This window comes from Microtus oregoni, unplaced genomic scaffold (assembly GCF_018167655.1).
Source record: "Microtus oregoni isolate MIOR12 unplaced genomic scaffold, Mior012 000032F_ref0000030, whole genome shotgun sequence".
In the NCBI taxonomy this organism is placed as follows: Eukaryota; Metazoa; Chordata; class Mammalia; order Rodentia; family Cricetidae; genus Microtus; species Microtus oregoni.
Genome location: NW_024543091.1, coordinates 11,072,230 through 11,087,836, shown reverse-complemented (window position 1 = coordinate 11,087,836; position 15,607 = coordinate 11,072,230). Strand labels below are relative to the sequence as shown.

At 37.2% G+C, this 15,607-nt stretch overlaps 1 protein-coding gene across 1 annotated transcript in view; it reads right to left on the bottom strand.

The window, feature by feature from the left end:
• The window catches only part of Gfral (GDNF family receptor alpha like), a 47,037-nt gene extending 43,536 nt beyond the window's left edge, over positions 1–3,501 (bottom strand). Inside the window, exon 1 of the mRNA XM_041679319.1 lies at positions 3,480–3,501. Within this exon, the coding sequence (XP_041535253.1) occupies positions 3,480–3,501 (22 nt within the window). The remainder of the gene's footprint in view (positions 1–3,479) is intronic.
• Between the last annotated feature and the right edge of the window lie 12,106 nt (positions 3,502–15,607).

The window sequence follows — 15,607 nt, the reverse complement described above, 5'->3', positions numbered from 1 at the left end:
TTATGGAGGCCGCAAGAGGGAGTCAGATCTCCTGGAGCTGCTTTTTAATGTGATCGCAAGCTGCCAAACATGGGCATAGGGAACCCAACTTGTATACTTGGGAAGAGCAGCAAGCACTCTTAACTGCTGAGCCATCTCTCCAGTCCCTAAACCACTTTTAACACATTTCTTTTATTAACCCTTAACATCACACATGACACTTTTAAGACTTTGTCTCATCTGTCAGTGTCTGGTCACTTGGATGATTTGTTTTCCTAGAATCTCCCTCTTCCTCTAGAAATGGTCTCTTCTAGATCTCTCGATGATTCATCCATCACCTTATACCATCCACTGAGACCTGTCATCCCCTTACACTCAGTTAAAATATATTTTCATGTTATGCTCTGCTTGCAGAACTTTCTTGGTTTTATTCATACTCTTCAGGGAGAATCTTCTTTCTCTCACTGCTTGATATAAAAATCTAGACTGAAGATTCTCAAATATATGATTTAATGCTAATAGTTTCAATACAAAGCCTAGATAAAGAGTATTTTTTTCTATTGGCATGCTGTAGACAAGATTCCAGACTCAGATTTATTTAACCGTTTCATCAATCCTCTCTGGTGAATCCCTGCACTTCATCAACAATGGCACTGATAGGGTAGACATCCAACAATTCATGAAAGATGCTTTAATGCATCCCCAACTTCATTCCCCATAGCTCTCTACCTGCAAAGTTTGTGCCTCTGCACTTTGAAATCCTTCCCTGGCTAATTGCCTGTTCTCTGGATTTGTTTGACTCAGAGCAGTCCTTTATGTCACCTTATGTATGGAACACACTTATAGTACTGCCATTTCTTTGTTTAGTCTCTTTGGGTGACTCCTCATGACATGACTTTCAGATTCTTTATCACATGCCACCCAGAAATCATAAAACTTTCTGCAGTGCTCCAAGCTGCCTTTCTTCTTTAAAGTTTACCCTCTGGCTTCTAGTAAGCAATCAAATTCTTGTCCTCTGGGATAACACTTTGTCTTTAAAACTGATTGTGATCATTATCTATGTTATGGAAAACTCTGAAGTTTCTACTTTTTTTTCTATCACTGAAATGAGCACACATCCCTATTTTGTCTCCCTTGAAGCCTAGAAATCCCAAAAGTGTAGAATTTCTTGCCCTGCAGTGTGTATTCATGGGCCTCTCTACAACACTATGTTCTTTAGGTTTACTAGACAGGTAATAGGGGCAATTTAGAGTTGTATTCTCAACACACAGATGCATTTTACAAGTATCCAATTAGTATATGTTGGTTTACATCAGTTTAGCTCTTAACAGATGAGATCTATATAATAACTAATAAATCATACAAGTATTTAAAAGTTATTTTCAGGAAAGTTTTCTGAAAGCAATCAATACAATAGCAATCCTAATTTAGGTATTTTACAATTAAATCAATTTCTTTTATCAAACATATAAAACAGATACTTGCCTTTTCAATAAATGCAAAAATATAAGAATACCAATGGAGTCAGATATAGGAACTACAAGCTTTGTTTGAGCCAAGGCATCTACCTATTTTACAAGAAGGGGTTAATTGTGGTTCTCTGTGGCAATATAGTGTTATAAGGTATAAAGTAAATTTCTTTTGTGTTACCTCTTTCCAACCCTCGTTTTCTAAGAATCCAAGAAAACTGACTGGACCCCATCTAATTCTTCCTGAGTTTCTAAACTAAGAGGGTAGGCTCATGTCTTTAGCTCAGAGTTCCCAAAGCTGGCATAGCAGTCATCTTGGCACATGTGACCAACTCAGTTAGGAAACTCACATTTGCCTGCATGTCACCCTCCCCAGGTCCTCATTGTAGTGATCCTATGTAAGCTCTTCCCCAAATGTGTCTTATGTCTTTCTCCTTTTCAACTGCTTGTTGAGTATTCCACTTGAATTATGCACCATTTTCTATACTTAAATGGTGTACCTAATGGACTAAAGAAATCATGCAATGATTTGACCCTCAAGAAACCAAAGCCCAGCTTTCTCTTTCCATACTCTGCCTTACTTGTTCCTGGCTATGATTTATGGGCTTGATATTTGAAATGGGATTTGTCAAAAATTCTACTGATGTTAAAAGTAAAAAAAAAAAGTCATGTTAAAAGTAGTAAGACAAAGAATGCTGTAAAGTATATTACCCTCTTAAGGATGTATAAAAAAGTTCATTAACAAATTCACCATTTCCCCCATAGTTTTGGGCAACAGGACTTTGCTTCATCATAGGATGTAATTATATATACTGAACAAAAGCTGGGCAGGACAGAGAAATTTTCAGTCCTAACCTTTAATTTCCTTTTCTCACACAACCTATTTTCTGTGTTAATTTGGAAGTAAAGGATGACAGCATATGACAATAGCCTTTTCAGCAGAAGCCTTGAGAAAGAAGGGACATGGTTTGTGTGATCTGATACTTTGCTACAAAGTTGAAGCTACTAGAGTTTTCTATATAATGAAGCTATAAACACTAGAAACTAATAAAGAAATAAGAAAACATCATAAGAACAAGAAGAATCAAAACCTCTCAACACAAGAATTTCCATGGAGAGACTGAAAATGTACAAATGATCCTTTACTTCCTGGCTAATTTTCTTGGATTTGATTTATTTTGCTTTCCCTTTCTTTTTAATGTAATTTGGTATAACCTACATTATTTTCTGGCTTTATTTAGTCCCATTCATCAACAACTATAGTTATAGCACAGAAAATATTCCAGTTTGTTTATTAATATCCAGTATAATCACAATTATTCCCTCATTCTGAAATCAATACATAGATGCTAACATATTAACCTTCATCAATCACATATCTACCAAGTAGATTTTTGTGGGCTCTATATTAAAGGAAAATTATTTGAACCAACCTCTTACAATGCCCCAATGCAAGAGAGATGAGCCCACATTTTACCTAGAGGCCATATATGTCACTCAAGAGCAGAGCATTAATATAGAGTTCAGCAGCTTTGCTCGCCACAGCTGTTCCTGGTTATTAGGGTTGAAAATTAGAGGGACAATTTATGTTGCTCTGTCTCTCTGTCTCTGTCTCTCTCTCTATCTCTCTCCCCCCTTTAATCTGCTTTTAAAGCTAAATAGAAAAATAAAACGTTGTCATCTTCAACTTATGAGTTTATACTGGATAGGTGCATTTTTCAAAAGTTCTTGCACATATCGAAAATAGATCTTAATAAGTGGTTCAAAGTCATCTAGGTTATTTTACTTACAGGAGCAATGTGATGGAGCAATGAAAAGCTCATGTTTTGTATTTTCTATAGAGTTAGAAACAAGTGACTGCAGGTAAATACACGTTTCTCAAAAGCAGTAAATAACATCAAAGCACACGTTGGTAATATCATTGGTATTTCTTATGGCTGTTTCCATGAACTTAAGCTATATGGGACAGCATTCAGTTTACAAAGAGTTAATATTGCAATAAATTCAGAACTAGCCACACAGCTCACTTACCCAGGAAGATGAACACTATCATGTTGGACAACTTTGCTGTTCACCTGGGAGCAAGGCAGAAGTGCTGACTCCAACCAACTTTCCAACTGAAACTTCGGGAAGAAGGTTTCTGTTTCTGCTCTTCATAAGAGCACACCACCAATCAGAGTCAGCTTCTGATGTCACCGTTTCCTCGCCAATTTGTCCTGAGCTGTGAACTTTCCTAATTCTATCCAAATTCAATTATTCTCCTCAGTGTACGAACCCAGGATATTAAGCTTCCACAAAAGCTTGCAAACAGAATAACAGGGGAAATGATGCATTCTCTGCACATTGACTAGACTCCTAAGCGGTGCTTCCTGGATATAACAGTCTTCCAAGACATTTGACCATGTTTAGTCCCCTATTCATGAATATGTCTCATTAAGTTAATGTCTTATAATTTCAGGATATAGAAAAGGAGCAATGGCATAAACAACCCGGGAAAATATTGTAAATGCAAGGTACATTCAAATGTGAGATAGATATGTCTCATGCTTGCAAATGTTTCAAACCCCAAGACGACGAAAAACTAGGTCACTTCTGTGACATGTTCCCAATTTCTTCAAAACCCAGCCTCAGTGTGAAAAAAGAATCCTTTCAGAGAAGCATAAATCCTCTACAGGAAGCTAACTATTCACCAGATCGTCATCGCTCTGACTTGCATTCAGTTATTCCTCATTTTACAACTTCCTTGAAATTCAATGAAGCGAATTACCCTGATCCGTTTTTAAATCGATGTTTAGTAAATATAAAGTATTACCTTTGGCGAGAAATTAACAAAAAGAGAGAAATGCAAATGAAAGAGGAGCATCTGTGTTTCCACTGCCTTGTAATTTACTGTTTATATTACATTCTGTTAATGTTCATTTTACATTAGAAGAGAAATCAGATTTTATTTTCAGTTTACTAAAACCCAATGAACTGAAATTATAACACCATAAATTATCTTTGCAGATTTAAGTAAAAGACTTAATATCAGACATTACTTCTCTGAAAATGGATTGATTGTATCATGGTTGTAAATCACACTGCTTGTATGTAGGTTTTGTACAACAGAAGTCTGCTAATGGCAATATTACACCCAGTGATTTATTTGATAGGAGAAATATAGTACCATAAAAATTAACCTCCTCTCCTTTTGAGTGCACAAATTAAACCAGAGGGGACAAATCTTAAGGATACACAAAATATAGCAGTGATTCTCGTGAGTAGCTTCCAGAATCAGGATACATAATTCACCGCAATGTTCTGGGGGAGGCAACTGCAAAATTTTGCTGAGTTCCAAGGGGGAATAGACCTAGACCCCACCTCCTGATGGAAAAGTACCAACACAACGTCGTGAACACAGCGTACGAAATGGGCTCAATCTTGGTGAGATAATAACAAAGGTAAAACTTAGCATATAGATTTCTCATGACTCATGTTGTCTCATTCTGTTATATTATTATACTTCAGTATAAATTCTAATATAATTTTCATCACTTTCCTGCTGATTTCAGTACCTTCCTCTCATCTTGTTCATATGTTACACAATTGTTCATATTTTACATTCTGGTACCCATTTCTTGTGATCCTCAAATTCATTAAAAAAACAAAAAAATGAGCTTTAATTATCTTTGTGTTACCACACTGGAGAAAATAGCATTACTTAATTGACTGTCTTAGGCAGGATTCTCTAGAATAACTAAACTTACAGAATCTCTCTCTCTATGTATAGGAAGAGGATTTATTAGAATGCTTTACATGTTGTGGTCCAGCTAACCCAACAATGGCTGCCATGGAAGGTCTCTTGAACCTTTATATATCAAGTAGATGTTTGGTCTTTTAGGATAGATGTCTTATCTGGTCTTCAGTATACAATGGAATCCTAAAGAAGTAGGCTTTAAGGCCAGTGAAGAATGGACATGCCAGGATGAGCAACAGCAAGCAGGCAAAGATAACAACCTTCCTCCTTTCATGTCCTTATATAGGCTTCCAGCAAAAGATGTGGACCAGATTAGAAGTGAGTCTTCCCACTTCAAAAGATCTGAATTAAAGGTGTGTTTTCTCACCTCAAAAAATCTGTAATAAAAGTGGATCTTCCCACATTAAACTAAGCAAAAATTCCTCATAGTTATGTCCCTCTATTTTTGGGTTTTTGCTAATTATGGGTGAAGTCAAATCGATAAGAACAAATAGCCACCACACTGGCTTTATTTGTAATCACATTATTTTAATGTCTGCCCTCTACCAGGGTTTTAGATATTGTCCGTAGTACTTTCTAGACTCTGCTCTCCAAGGTGGCACCTACAACATTCACATGCAATTGGAATTTCTTCTGTGCAGCTCTCGCCAATTGACAAACACCTGGCTCCTTGCTACAGAAAATTTTCAGTTTTCTCACCACGCCCCCAAGTCTTTAATCTCTAAAATAAATATTCAGAACTCTTATCACAGAAATAAGAAGATAATTCTACACGTTTTTCTTGTTTGTATGTATAGCTGTTTTCCAAATACTGATTTTAGCGTGCTTGGTTTCTGTGACTTTTCCAGCATCTTTCGCTGTTTCCCTCACTCACCATCTCTCTCTCTTTTTCTATTGTTGTGTTCTGTCTGCCTTTCTATGTCACCCTCTGTTCATGATTTCTCTCACTCTCTTCTCCTCTTCTTCCTTCCCATTCCATATACACACATGTATACAGCCCCAGGGATTGCACCTAAGGGAACTTGCTCAGTCATTGAGCTATGCCTCCAGCTTCCACTCCTTACGTTATTTTGAGTTGTGGACAAGTGAGATGGCTCAGAGGTTTAAGGCACTTGAAGCCAATCCTAATAATCTGAGTTCAATCCCAGGGTATTGAAATGTGGTAGAAGAAAACTAAATTAAACAAGTTGTGTCCTCACGTCTACACATGTGCACTCATACAAAGCAATAATAATAATAATAATAATAATAATAATAATAATACAATATAAGTTATTTTGAATTAATGCCACTTCATTTTTTGTTTTGTTTTAAATCAGATATCTTTAAAAAAGCATGCATTTTCTCTACCCTCAGAATTTAGGGATCCCCACAGAAAAGGAGGTTGAAAGAATGTAAAAGCCAGAGTGTATGGAGGACAGGAGGAGAACAAGGCCCTCAAAATAAACACCATCAAAGCTCACATGAACTCAGAGGCTGAAGCAGCATGTGCAAGGCCTGCACGGGTCTGTACTGAGTCCTCTGAATATAGATTATGACTTCCAGTTCAGTGTTTTTATATGATTCTTGAGTATAAATGAATGGGTTTCTGATTCTTGTGTCTTTTCTTAGACTCTTTTCCTTCTGTTGGTCTCTCTAATCCAACTTCAATGTGATAGTTTTTGCTTTATCTCATTATATTTTATTTTGCTACATTTTTTTATTATCTCTTAGAAACCCGTTCTTTTCTAAAGAGAGACAGAAAGGGAGTGGATATGGTTGGAAGGGGAGGTGGGGAAGAACTGAGAAGGATAAAGGGAGGGGAACTTGTAATCAGAATATATTATGGAAAAAAGAATCTATTTTAATTAAAGGAAAAAAAACCGCATTCTCAGATAACTCTCCAAAATGCTAATCATATGTGAGAGAATGTATTAGAATCTGAGTGAGCGCATCTCTTTATGCTACTAGTTAGGAAAGATGCACACAGGTTGGGTATATCTGAACAGAGCTTGTCAATTGACCTTTGGTTTCAAAAGTCAAGCGATAAAAGCAACTCTCAGCAAACAAACAAAAAAAATGCTTTTAACTTTTGAGCTAATATTCATACTAATATTATTTGTGTATACTACAAACTATAACGGTCTGAAACATTTGGTTTATGCTGTAACATTTACTTTTCCAAAGTGCTTTATGATGTAGAAACTATTATTTTTATGATTGGGGAGCAGAATGAGCCAGTAAAGGGCCTGATGTGAAAGCATGTGGATCTGAGTTCAGATCCCCAATACCCAAGTAAATGTCTGGTGTAGGAGGTTCTTCTTTCTATGTGTGGCTTTCATTGGTTGACTAAAGAGACTGCCTTGACCTTTTGATAGTGCAGCCCTTAGGTGTAGACAGAACAGAATGCTGGGAAGAAGGGAAGTGTGGCAGACACCATGATTCTGCTGCCCGAGATGGATGCTGGTTAGACTCATACAGGTAAGCCACAGTTAAATGGCTATACACATTAATAGAGATGGGTTAATCAAGATGTGAGAGTTAGCCAATAACAGGTTAGAGATAATGGGCCAGGCAGTATTTAAATGAATACAGTTTCTGTGCAATTATTTTGGGGTTAAGCTAGTCAGGTGGTGGGACACAGCCCACTGCTCCTCTTACTACAAACGTCGGTAACAGTGGAGTCCACCTGCAACTTCAGGTGTAGTGGAAATAGCAGTTACCTAGAGCTAACTGGCCAGCCAATCTGACGGACTTGATGAGTGCCAAACTAAGTGATAGACCTTTTTTTCACCTGAAGAAGATACTTGAGATGGATCTCTGACCTCTTCAAGCATGTCATGTAGAGCTGCACACACATGTCTAACCTTCACCAACATAAGTAACACGCTGTGCACACACACATTCAAACACACAAAGAAATTATTATTTTCCTAATATTATTGATATGATATGGAATTGAACAGATATGGAATATAAACAACTTTCCAAGGTCACAATGAGATTAATCTATAGTTGATCACAGTCACTATAGAACACTGCTTCTATTTATGAGCTAACGTTAGTCAATTAACATTAAAATGGCTGACCATATCTCTGTCTGCATTTATCAAGGATTTCTGGATGACCAAGTAAACGAACAACTTTTGTAAATATTTCAACATCTTAAGAACAAAATACATTTTACACAGATGTGTCATATATAAATATTAATAGATTTATTCAGATGTAATTTAAGTTTCCTACCTAACATTTGAATTTTATACAGTTGTTTTATATTTACAGTGTCTCTATTTTGTTAATATGGTCTCAAATTTGTAGAAGTTTATGACTTTGGGTTGCACATTTAATTCTGGCCTAATTCCCCTTTTCTCCCATTCTCACCTAACTTTTACTTTGCCTAACTAACACTAGCTATACTTTTGTTTGTACATTCTCAGAGTATCTTTGCTTATAATTTTAATTTAGAATTTTTCTTACTAATTTGAATAAACTTGTTATAAACTATTGGTAACTAGAATTTTAGTATGGTTGGTCAACTACTTGGTTTTATTACAATATATATTTGTCTTGATGCTTTTTTGCCATTTTCTTATGCTCAATAGTTTTCTTCAAATTATTGCTTTTTATTATTTATTATCATTTGTTTAATTATGTGTCCTGTGTTGGCATATGCATGAGAATGCATGTCTTAAGAAAGACCAATAGCATTATACTCCCTGGAGCTGGAATCACAGGCATTGTGAGTTGACATGTGGGTGCTGGTAACAGAATTTGGGTCCTCTCAAAGGGCTCTAAAAAGCTGAATCATTTCTCCAGTCCCTTGAGTTACTTCTATCACTCAGATATCTACTTTTCTGACAACTTTCCTGAACTTTCAAGCTACCAAGCATCTGAGGCCCCACTTTAAACACTGCAGAAGTGATATGGGAGAGTCTTCTGTTTTGTGTTGATTTCATTGGTTAAATAAAGAAACTACCTTGACCCTTTAATAGGACAGAAAATTAGGTAGGCGGAGTAAACAGAACAGAAGGCTGGGAGAAAGAAGCTGAGTCAAGCAGTCGCCATGACTCTCCTCTCCGAGATGGATGCCCATTAGACTCATCCTGGTAAGCCACACTCAAGTGGCAATATGGAGATTAGAAATGGGTTAGATCAATATCTAAGAGTTAGCCAATAAGAGGTTATAACTAATGGGCCAGGCAGTGTTCAAAAGAATACAGTTTCTGTGTAATTATTTCAGGGCATAAGTTAGCCGTGCGGTAGCTGAGTGGCAGGAAGCAGCCAGCAGCTCCTCACTACACAGAAGTGTTGATTTCCCCGTGGATATCTATGAGACTTTTCTCCCCAAATCTTGACATATCAGTTAAACACTTTGTACTGTGGCCTCATTGACAGTTGAAACAGGTGGTTGCTATCTCCACAAAGGTACTGAAAAGTGCAAACGCAGATGTTCTATATCATCCGGTCTCCTCCTCCTCTTCTTCTTCTTCCTCCTCCTCTTTTTTTGCCTCCTCCTCCTCCTCCTCCTCCTCCTCCTCCTCCTCCTCCTCATTTTTCTTCTCCTTCTTATACTTAGCAGATATAGCTTCAATAACACTTGGGGTAGTCTCAAACCTGAGAACTTTCTCTAATCCTGTGACTGGAACCGAGGCCTGTATCACCTGAAGACTGTTAAGTGATGCTTCCTCCTCTCTAAGGAGTTGAATTCTAGATCACACTCTGCAGACCGTGAAGACACAACCCCTTCTCTGGGCCTTGTGTGAAAAATGAATAGAATTTAGCTTCCTTAAGACATTCACTCCACTTGGTATTCTGCATTTAAAGTGAATCCTACCCAGTAAATTATGAATTTCAGTTTGAAGTTGTGAATCTGGGTATCGAGATTTCCTGCTTCTTACTCATTGCCTTTGTTTTCTACTGTTTTTAGAACTTGTTAGAGCAGTATTTAGTAGTACTTTCAAGAATATTCTTGGGACGCATTCTTTTAGATTGATTGAATGTCTCAAATTGTCAACCTTTGATACATTCTGGATCCATTGCCCACAGTTTCTTTTTCCACTTATACACAAAATCTAAGAAAGATTTAGGATTATAGGGTAGGGTATACAGTGTGATGTAAACATGTCCGCAGACTGGAAGGTGCACTGTTGCAAGATGCCCTGCTAAAGAGTTTCTGAGACTTGGCATGGGGACAGGTTTTGATGTAAGAGGCTCCTAGGTGAGAACTTATAGAAGTGTGTCTGTTTTCCTCTTGCTGATAGTAATATACCAAAACATTCCTAGGAGATAGAAAAGGGGAGGGGAGAGACAGAGAGGGAGGTGATACAGAGACACAGACACAGAGAAAAAGACACAAACAGAAAGAGAGAGAGAGAGAGAGAGAGAGAGAGAGAGAGAGAGAGAGAATAAGAGTGTCTCATTCACTACACTGCTATAGAAACACCACTATTACTGAGAGCAACATGCAGAGCAGGCAGCTGTGGTCAGGTGCTAGCATATTTTGGCTATAAGACTAGCAAAGACTAGCAAACTGGCTAGTTTCTGGTGCGTGTGGCACCACATGCTAGAAAAGAGGAGAAAGGGAGTTTGATGAAGTGAACTTCTACCTGTGTTCATAACTCAGCCTCACTGTCCACACAGGAAGAAAGAAAGCTGTTATCAAGGATGACAAATGTGGGAATGCGTTTGAAGTTCTTGGCGCTCTCAGCTCTTGTAGGAGCGCTTTGCTAAAGTGGATCATGGCCAGGACACATTGCAAACACAATATGACCGCTCCTAAACCCCAAATTAAAATATCTAGGCATTTGTATTTTCCAACCTTGTTGTCACTGACTTGTTTTAGATGCTAATTGTATTTGTTAAGGAGGCTACAGAGATTGCTCAATGGTTAAGCGCACTGATGGCTCACACAGAGGACCAGGCATTATATGGCAATTTATAGGGATCAGCTACTCTAGTTCTAGGGAATCTGATGTCCTCTTCTGGTCTCACATGTGGTACACAGACACACATTCAGGCAAAACACTCATGAAAAAAGTATGTATATATATGAGAGAGAGAGAAGAATAAGCCATTTTATGGAAACCTATCTGATTTCTAATCAACAAAGCAATGTCAGGTCTCGAACTCATGGGTTATATGGTTATTATTAAGCTTTCTAGCATGCAATTCTACCTTACCAATCCTTTGGTTGTTTGTCACTTATATCATTGAATGAGTTTCAAATTTGCTTTTGTTGCCCATTAGTTTTAACATGCCCAACACTATTTCCAGCTAGAGCCTGGTTTCTCTTTAACTGTTGTGCAACTCCTGGAAGTAGGATCAGCTCTTCTTCACGATGCTAAGGTGCTGCTTCTGTCCAGACCAGCCTGCCTTCCATCTGCTGGAGAACTCAACAGAAGCATTTCTATGCAGAATAGGAAACTTTCCCCTCTTTAATCTCTGATGAGAAAAACTTGATTTAACTTCAAATATTCTTTGCATTGGGTAGATTTGGGTGAGAATTGAACCCTTTTGATCATACATCTTTTCATATAATATCTAGCTAAATAGGAAACACTACTTTTTTGTTACCAACTTCCTAATTTTATTTTGATGTCCTGATAAAACACTCTGACCAAAGCAACTTGAAGAGAAAGGGAAACTCTTAGCTTAAGCCGAGCAAGAACTCAAGGATGGAATTTGAAGCCTAAGTCATTGAGGATACTGTTTGCTGGCTCACTCTGGCTTGCTTGCAGGTTCATACTCTTCAACATTCTTACACAATCCAGGATCATCTGCCTAGGGATTATACTTCCCATAGGGGGCTAGGCCCTTCTGCAAAATGAAGCCGATCCAAACAATCCATCACAGGCATGTCCCCAGAGCAAGCTGATAAAGACAATTACTCAATCAGGATATTTTTTCTTAAGTAATTGAAGTTAACAGTAGTGAACGTTACTAAGTGTGGCTACAGGGATTGTTCAGTGGTTAAGAAGACTTGATGCTTTTCCAGAAGACCCAAGTTTGGTTTCCAGCACCCGTATTAGGTGTCTTACAACCACCAATAACTCTAGCTCTAGGGGATCTGATGCTCTCTTCTGACCTCTGTTGGCACCCAAACACAGGTGCATGCACATGCACACATGGATGCATATGTAAAAATAGAAAGAAAATTTTAAAATAATTCTCAGTAGGACATTGCCCTCATTCCCCCTTGTCCTTACGATTGCAAAATTCAGTGATGTGAAGTGCTGTGGAGAGATCTTGTCACTTCCTTAGTTAATTAGGAAAGGGATTTTTAGATTTCCTGAGAGGCACTGTGCTAGGCACTGGTTGGCACAGGAATCATTTGAATAGAATGTGGCCCCTCTCTGCAGGAAACTATACTTCAGTAGGAAAGAAAAGGCCCGGTTCTACACTGACTTGGGGAGAAAATTGGTACTATGGTGTGCTTAATGGACACCAAAGAGATCAACGATGATGTAACATTTAACAAGATGATTTTACATTTTTCAAAATGTTTACTCTTCAATCTTAAGAAAATCCTGTCTTAGTTCCTTGTCCTGCTGCTTTCTTTTCTTGATATATCTTCCTGATGGACATAACTTACAGGAGAAGGGGCTTTTTTTGGCATAAAGTTCAAGATTACAGTATATTATGGTGGAAGAAGTGAAAGCACCAGGAACTTGAAGCAGCGGGCTCCATCCTCAAGAACAGAGAACAATGAGTGTGTGCTGTTTCTCAGCTTCCTTTTTTCTGCAAATATAGTTCTGGATCACAGTCATGGAATGTTGTCATCCATAATAGATGGATCTTCTCATATCAATTAACAAAATTAAGGCAGTTTCCCAGAGACCCAACTCTCAGATTGTTCAAATTGACAGCTAACACTAACCATTATAATAACTGAGGTGTACATCAAGATTTGGGGGAAAACACTTAAGAAATAACAAAATAGATCTGAAATTTCAAAAATGGTTTGTGGGAAATATTTCTAAGTAAAAATTATCCTTCTGCTCTATCATGGTGTATAGAGTTACCAGATCACACCTGAGAGGTCTGAGATATATAAACCAAAGCAATTCACACTTCAACTGAGGCCTGGACAAAAATAACCTATCCTGTCCTCGGAATTGGATCTCACAGATCTTGTCTACACAGGTCATACTCTTTGAGACTGAGACACTAAATCTCCACTTGTATTTGTCAATAAATTTTAAAGACTTTAAATTTTAAGGTCTTTAAAATTTAAAGTCTTATGTCCATGATACAGGCTTAGTAACTTTAAAAAAGAAATTACTTCCTGAAACTACATGTATGTAAATACATTTTATCTACCTCTCAGTTTCACAGCTTAACATCCATCTCTTTAAATTTTCAGTACTTTTTAATTCCTGGGTTTCTGCATGACTTCATTTATTTATTAAAATATAATTTTAGTATCAAATGCAATCTCAAAAAGTAACATGAAAATTATTATACACACTATATACATTTTGTATATTTGAAAAGGTGGGATTAAGCAAAATACAGATTTCCTGTTATTATTCCAGCCCTAAGAATGCTTTTCTAGACTGTTGTTTTGGTGTCAAAATACATACAAAATACACACACACACACACACACACACACACACACACACACACACTTCCTCTGCAATAGAAGCCAGATATTCCTGTGGTTAATAGTAGGATGAATTCTAAAATACTGAAGAGTAATAAAAGAAATGCTTACCCCAAAGAAAATCCTCTAACGATGCCATTTTCTGTGATAGACTTTGAGATGACAAAGGACAGAAATAAGTTCTTTAAGTTTTGTATATATAGTTAACTTCTGAAAGACTATCTGGATGTCTATTGCTAACTTAGCCCCATGTGAACATCATCTGATCTTGGTTGAAAGTTTCCTTTTGACTTACAATTTTTAAAGTAAACTATATTAAGCTGAAAATTTATAGTGGGAAGAATACCTGTGAATATGAATATGAGACTAGAATGTGGCCATGCGATTAGAGAAGAGCAGAGCTGTATTATTTAGGTCATGTGGAAGTAAGAGTATTTCCTGACCATTATGAAACCAAACAAAGAAAGGACTAGAAAGAAACCCTTTCAACTCCACTTCGACATGGGAAGGAAGCCCCGTAGATACTCTCCTTGAGACAGAATGGCATGTTTTAACATGAATGAAGAAATTGTCGGCCCCCTTGAGGCAAGGACATGGGCAGACTGAGAGATAAAGGATGGGTGAATATCTACAGGGCTAATGGAAACCAGAAACAAGCAGGTATAGCTATTACAGTATTTGATAAAAAAGATTTTGAATACAGAAAAACTTTTATTGCCAAGGAAGAAAGGATTGCGATTCTGTCTGACAGACTGAGATGGCCTGGTGTATTCTTGGTTATCAACATACTCATGCATCATGGGGTTTTAGTTGATGAATATTCACAATGTGGGGGAAGCATGGCACATACACTATAATCTCAGTTACCCAAATATATGTACTCTTGCAGGATCTAGGACACATCAAGTTGAGCTTGAGACTGGGTGGCTTTCTTCTTGGCTTCTTCTGTTTGTTTCCTGTAATGCACATACTAAAAAAATAATTAAAAGTATCCTTTATAGAAACCCTGTCTCGAAAAACCAAAAAAAAAAGTATCCTTTAAAGGCTGAAAAATGCAAAGATTTGTTAGAGAAGAAATATGTTGTAAACTTACATACACCCCCCTTTAAAAGGAAAAATCAGAAAGAGATGGATAAATTCCTAAGGTGCTAGCGCAAAACAGCTTGCAGACCACTGGAGAGGAGCCGGGGACTTAGATGTGAATCAATACAACTATGGCCACCTGATTTTTGGCAAACGTGTCAAAATACACTGAAAAAAAGAGGCTTCTCCGCAAATGCTGCTGCGAAAAATTGATATTTATGTAGAAATTAGATCTCAACATGTACAAAGTTTCTTAATGAATAAAATACCCAGATCAAGATCCTAAAATCTAAAATTTCTAGAGGGAAAACATTTTATTTTTTGATATGAGCACAAACAGGGGCTTGCCGAAAATAACTCCAGTACAACAGAAAATAGCCTCAAAAAGCAATAAATAGAACTATATGGGATTAAAATCTTCTCTGCAGCAAAGCAAACAGTCACCAAAATAACTAATAGAATGGGAGAAAATGTCTCTCAATTATACATTAGACAGGGAATAGACTTAGATATGTGTACACATATATATATATGATATCATCTGTATATAAATGTATATACACACACACACGCACACACACACACATATATATATATATATATATATATATGCAAAAATTGAACACTAAGTGAACACTAACATCCTCCAGTTCTCAAAAGAAGAAGAAACACAAATGACCAACAGATATTTGAAAAAGTGTTCAATATCATTAGTAAAGAGGAAAATGCAGATGAAAATCACTTTGATAGTCGA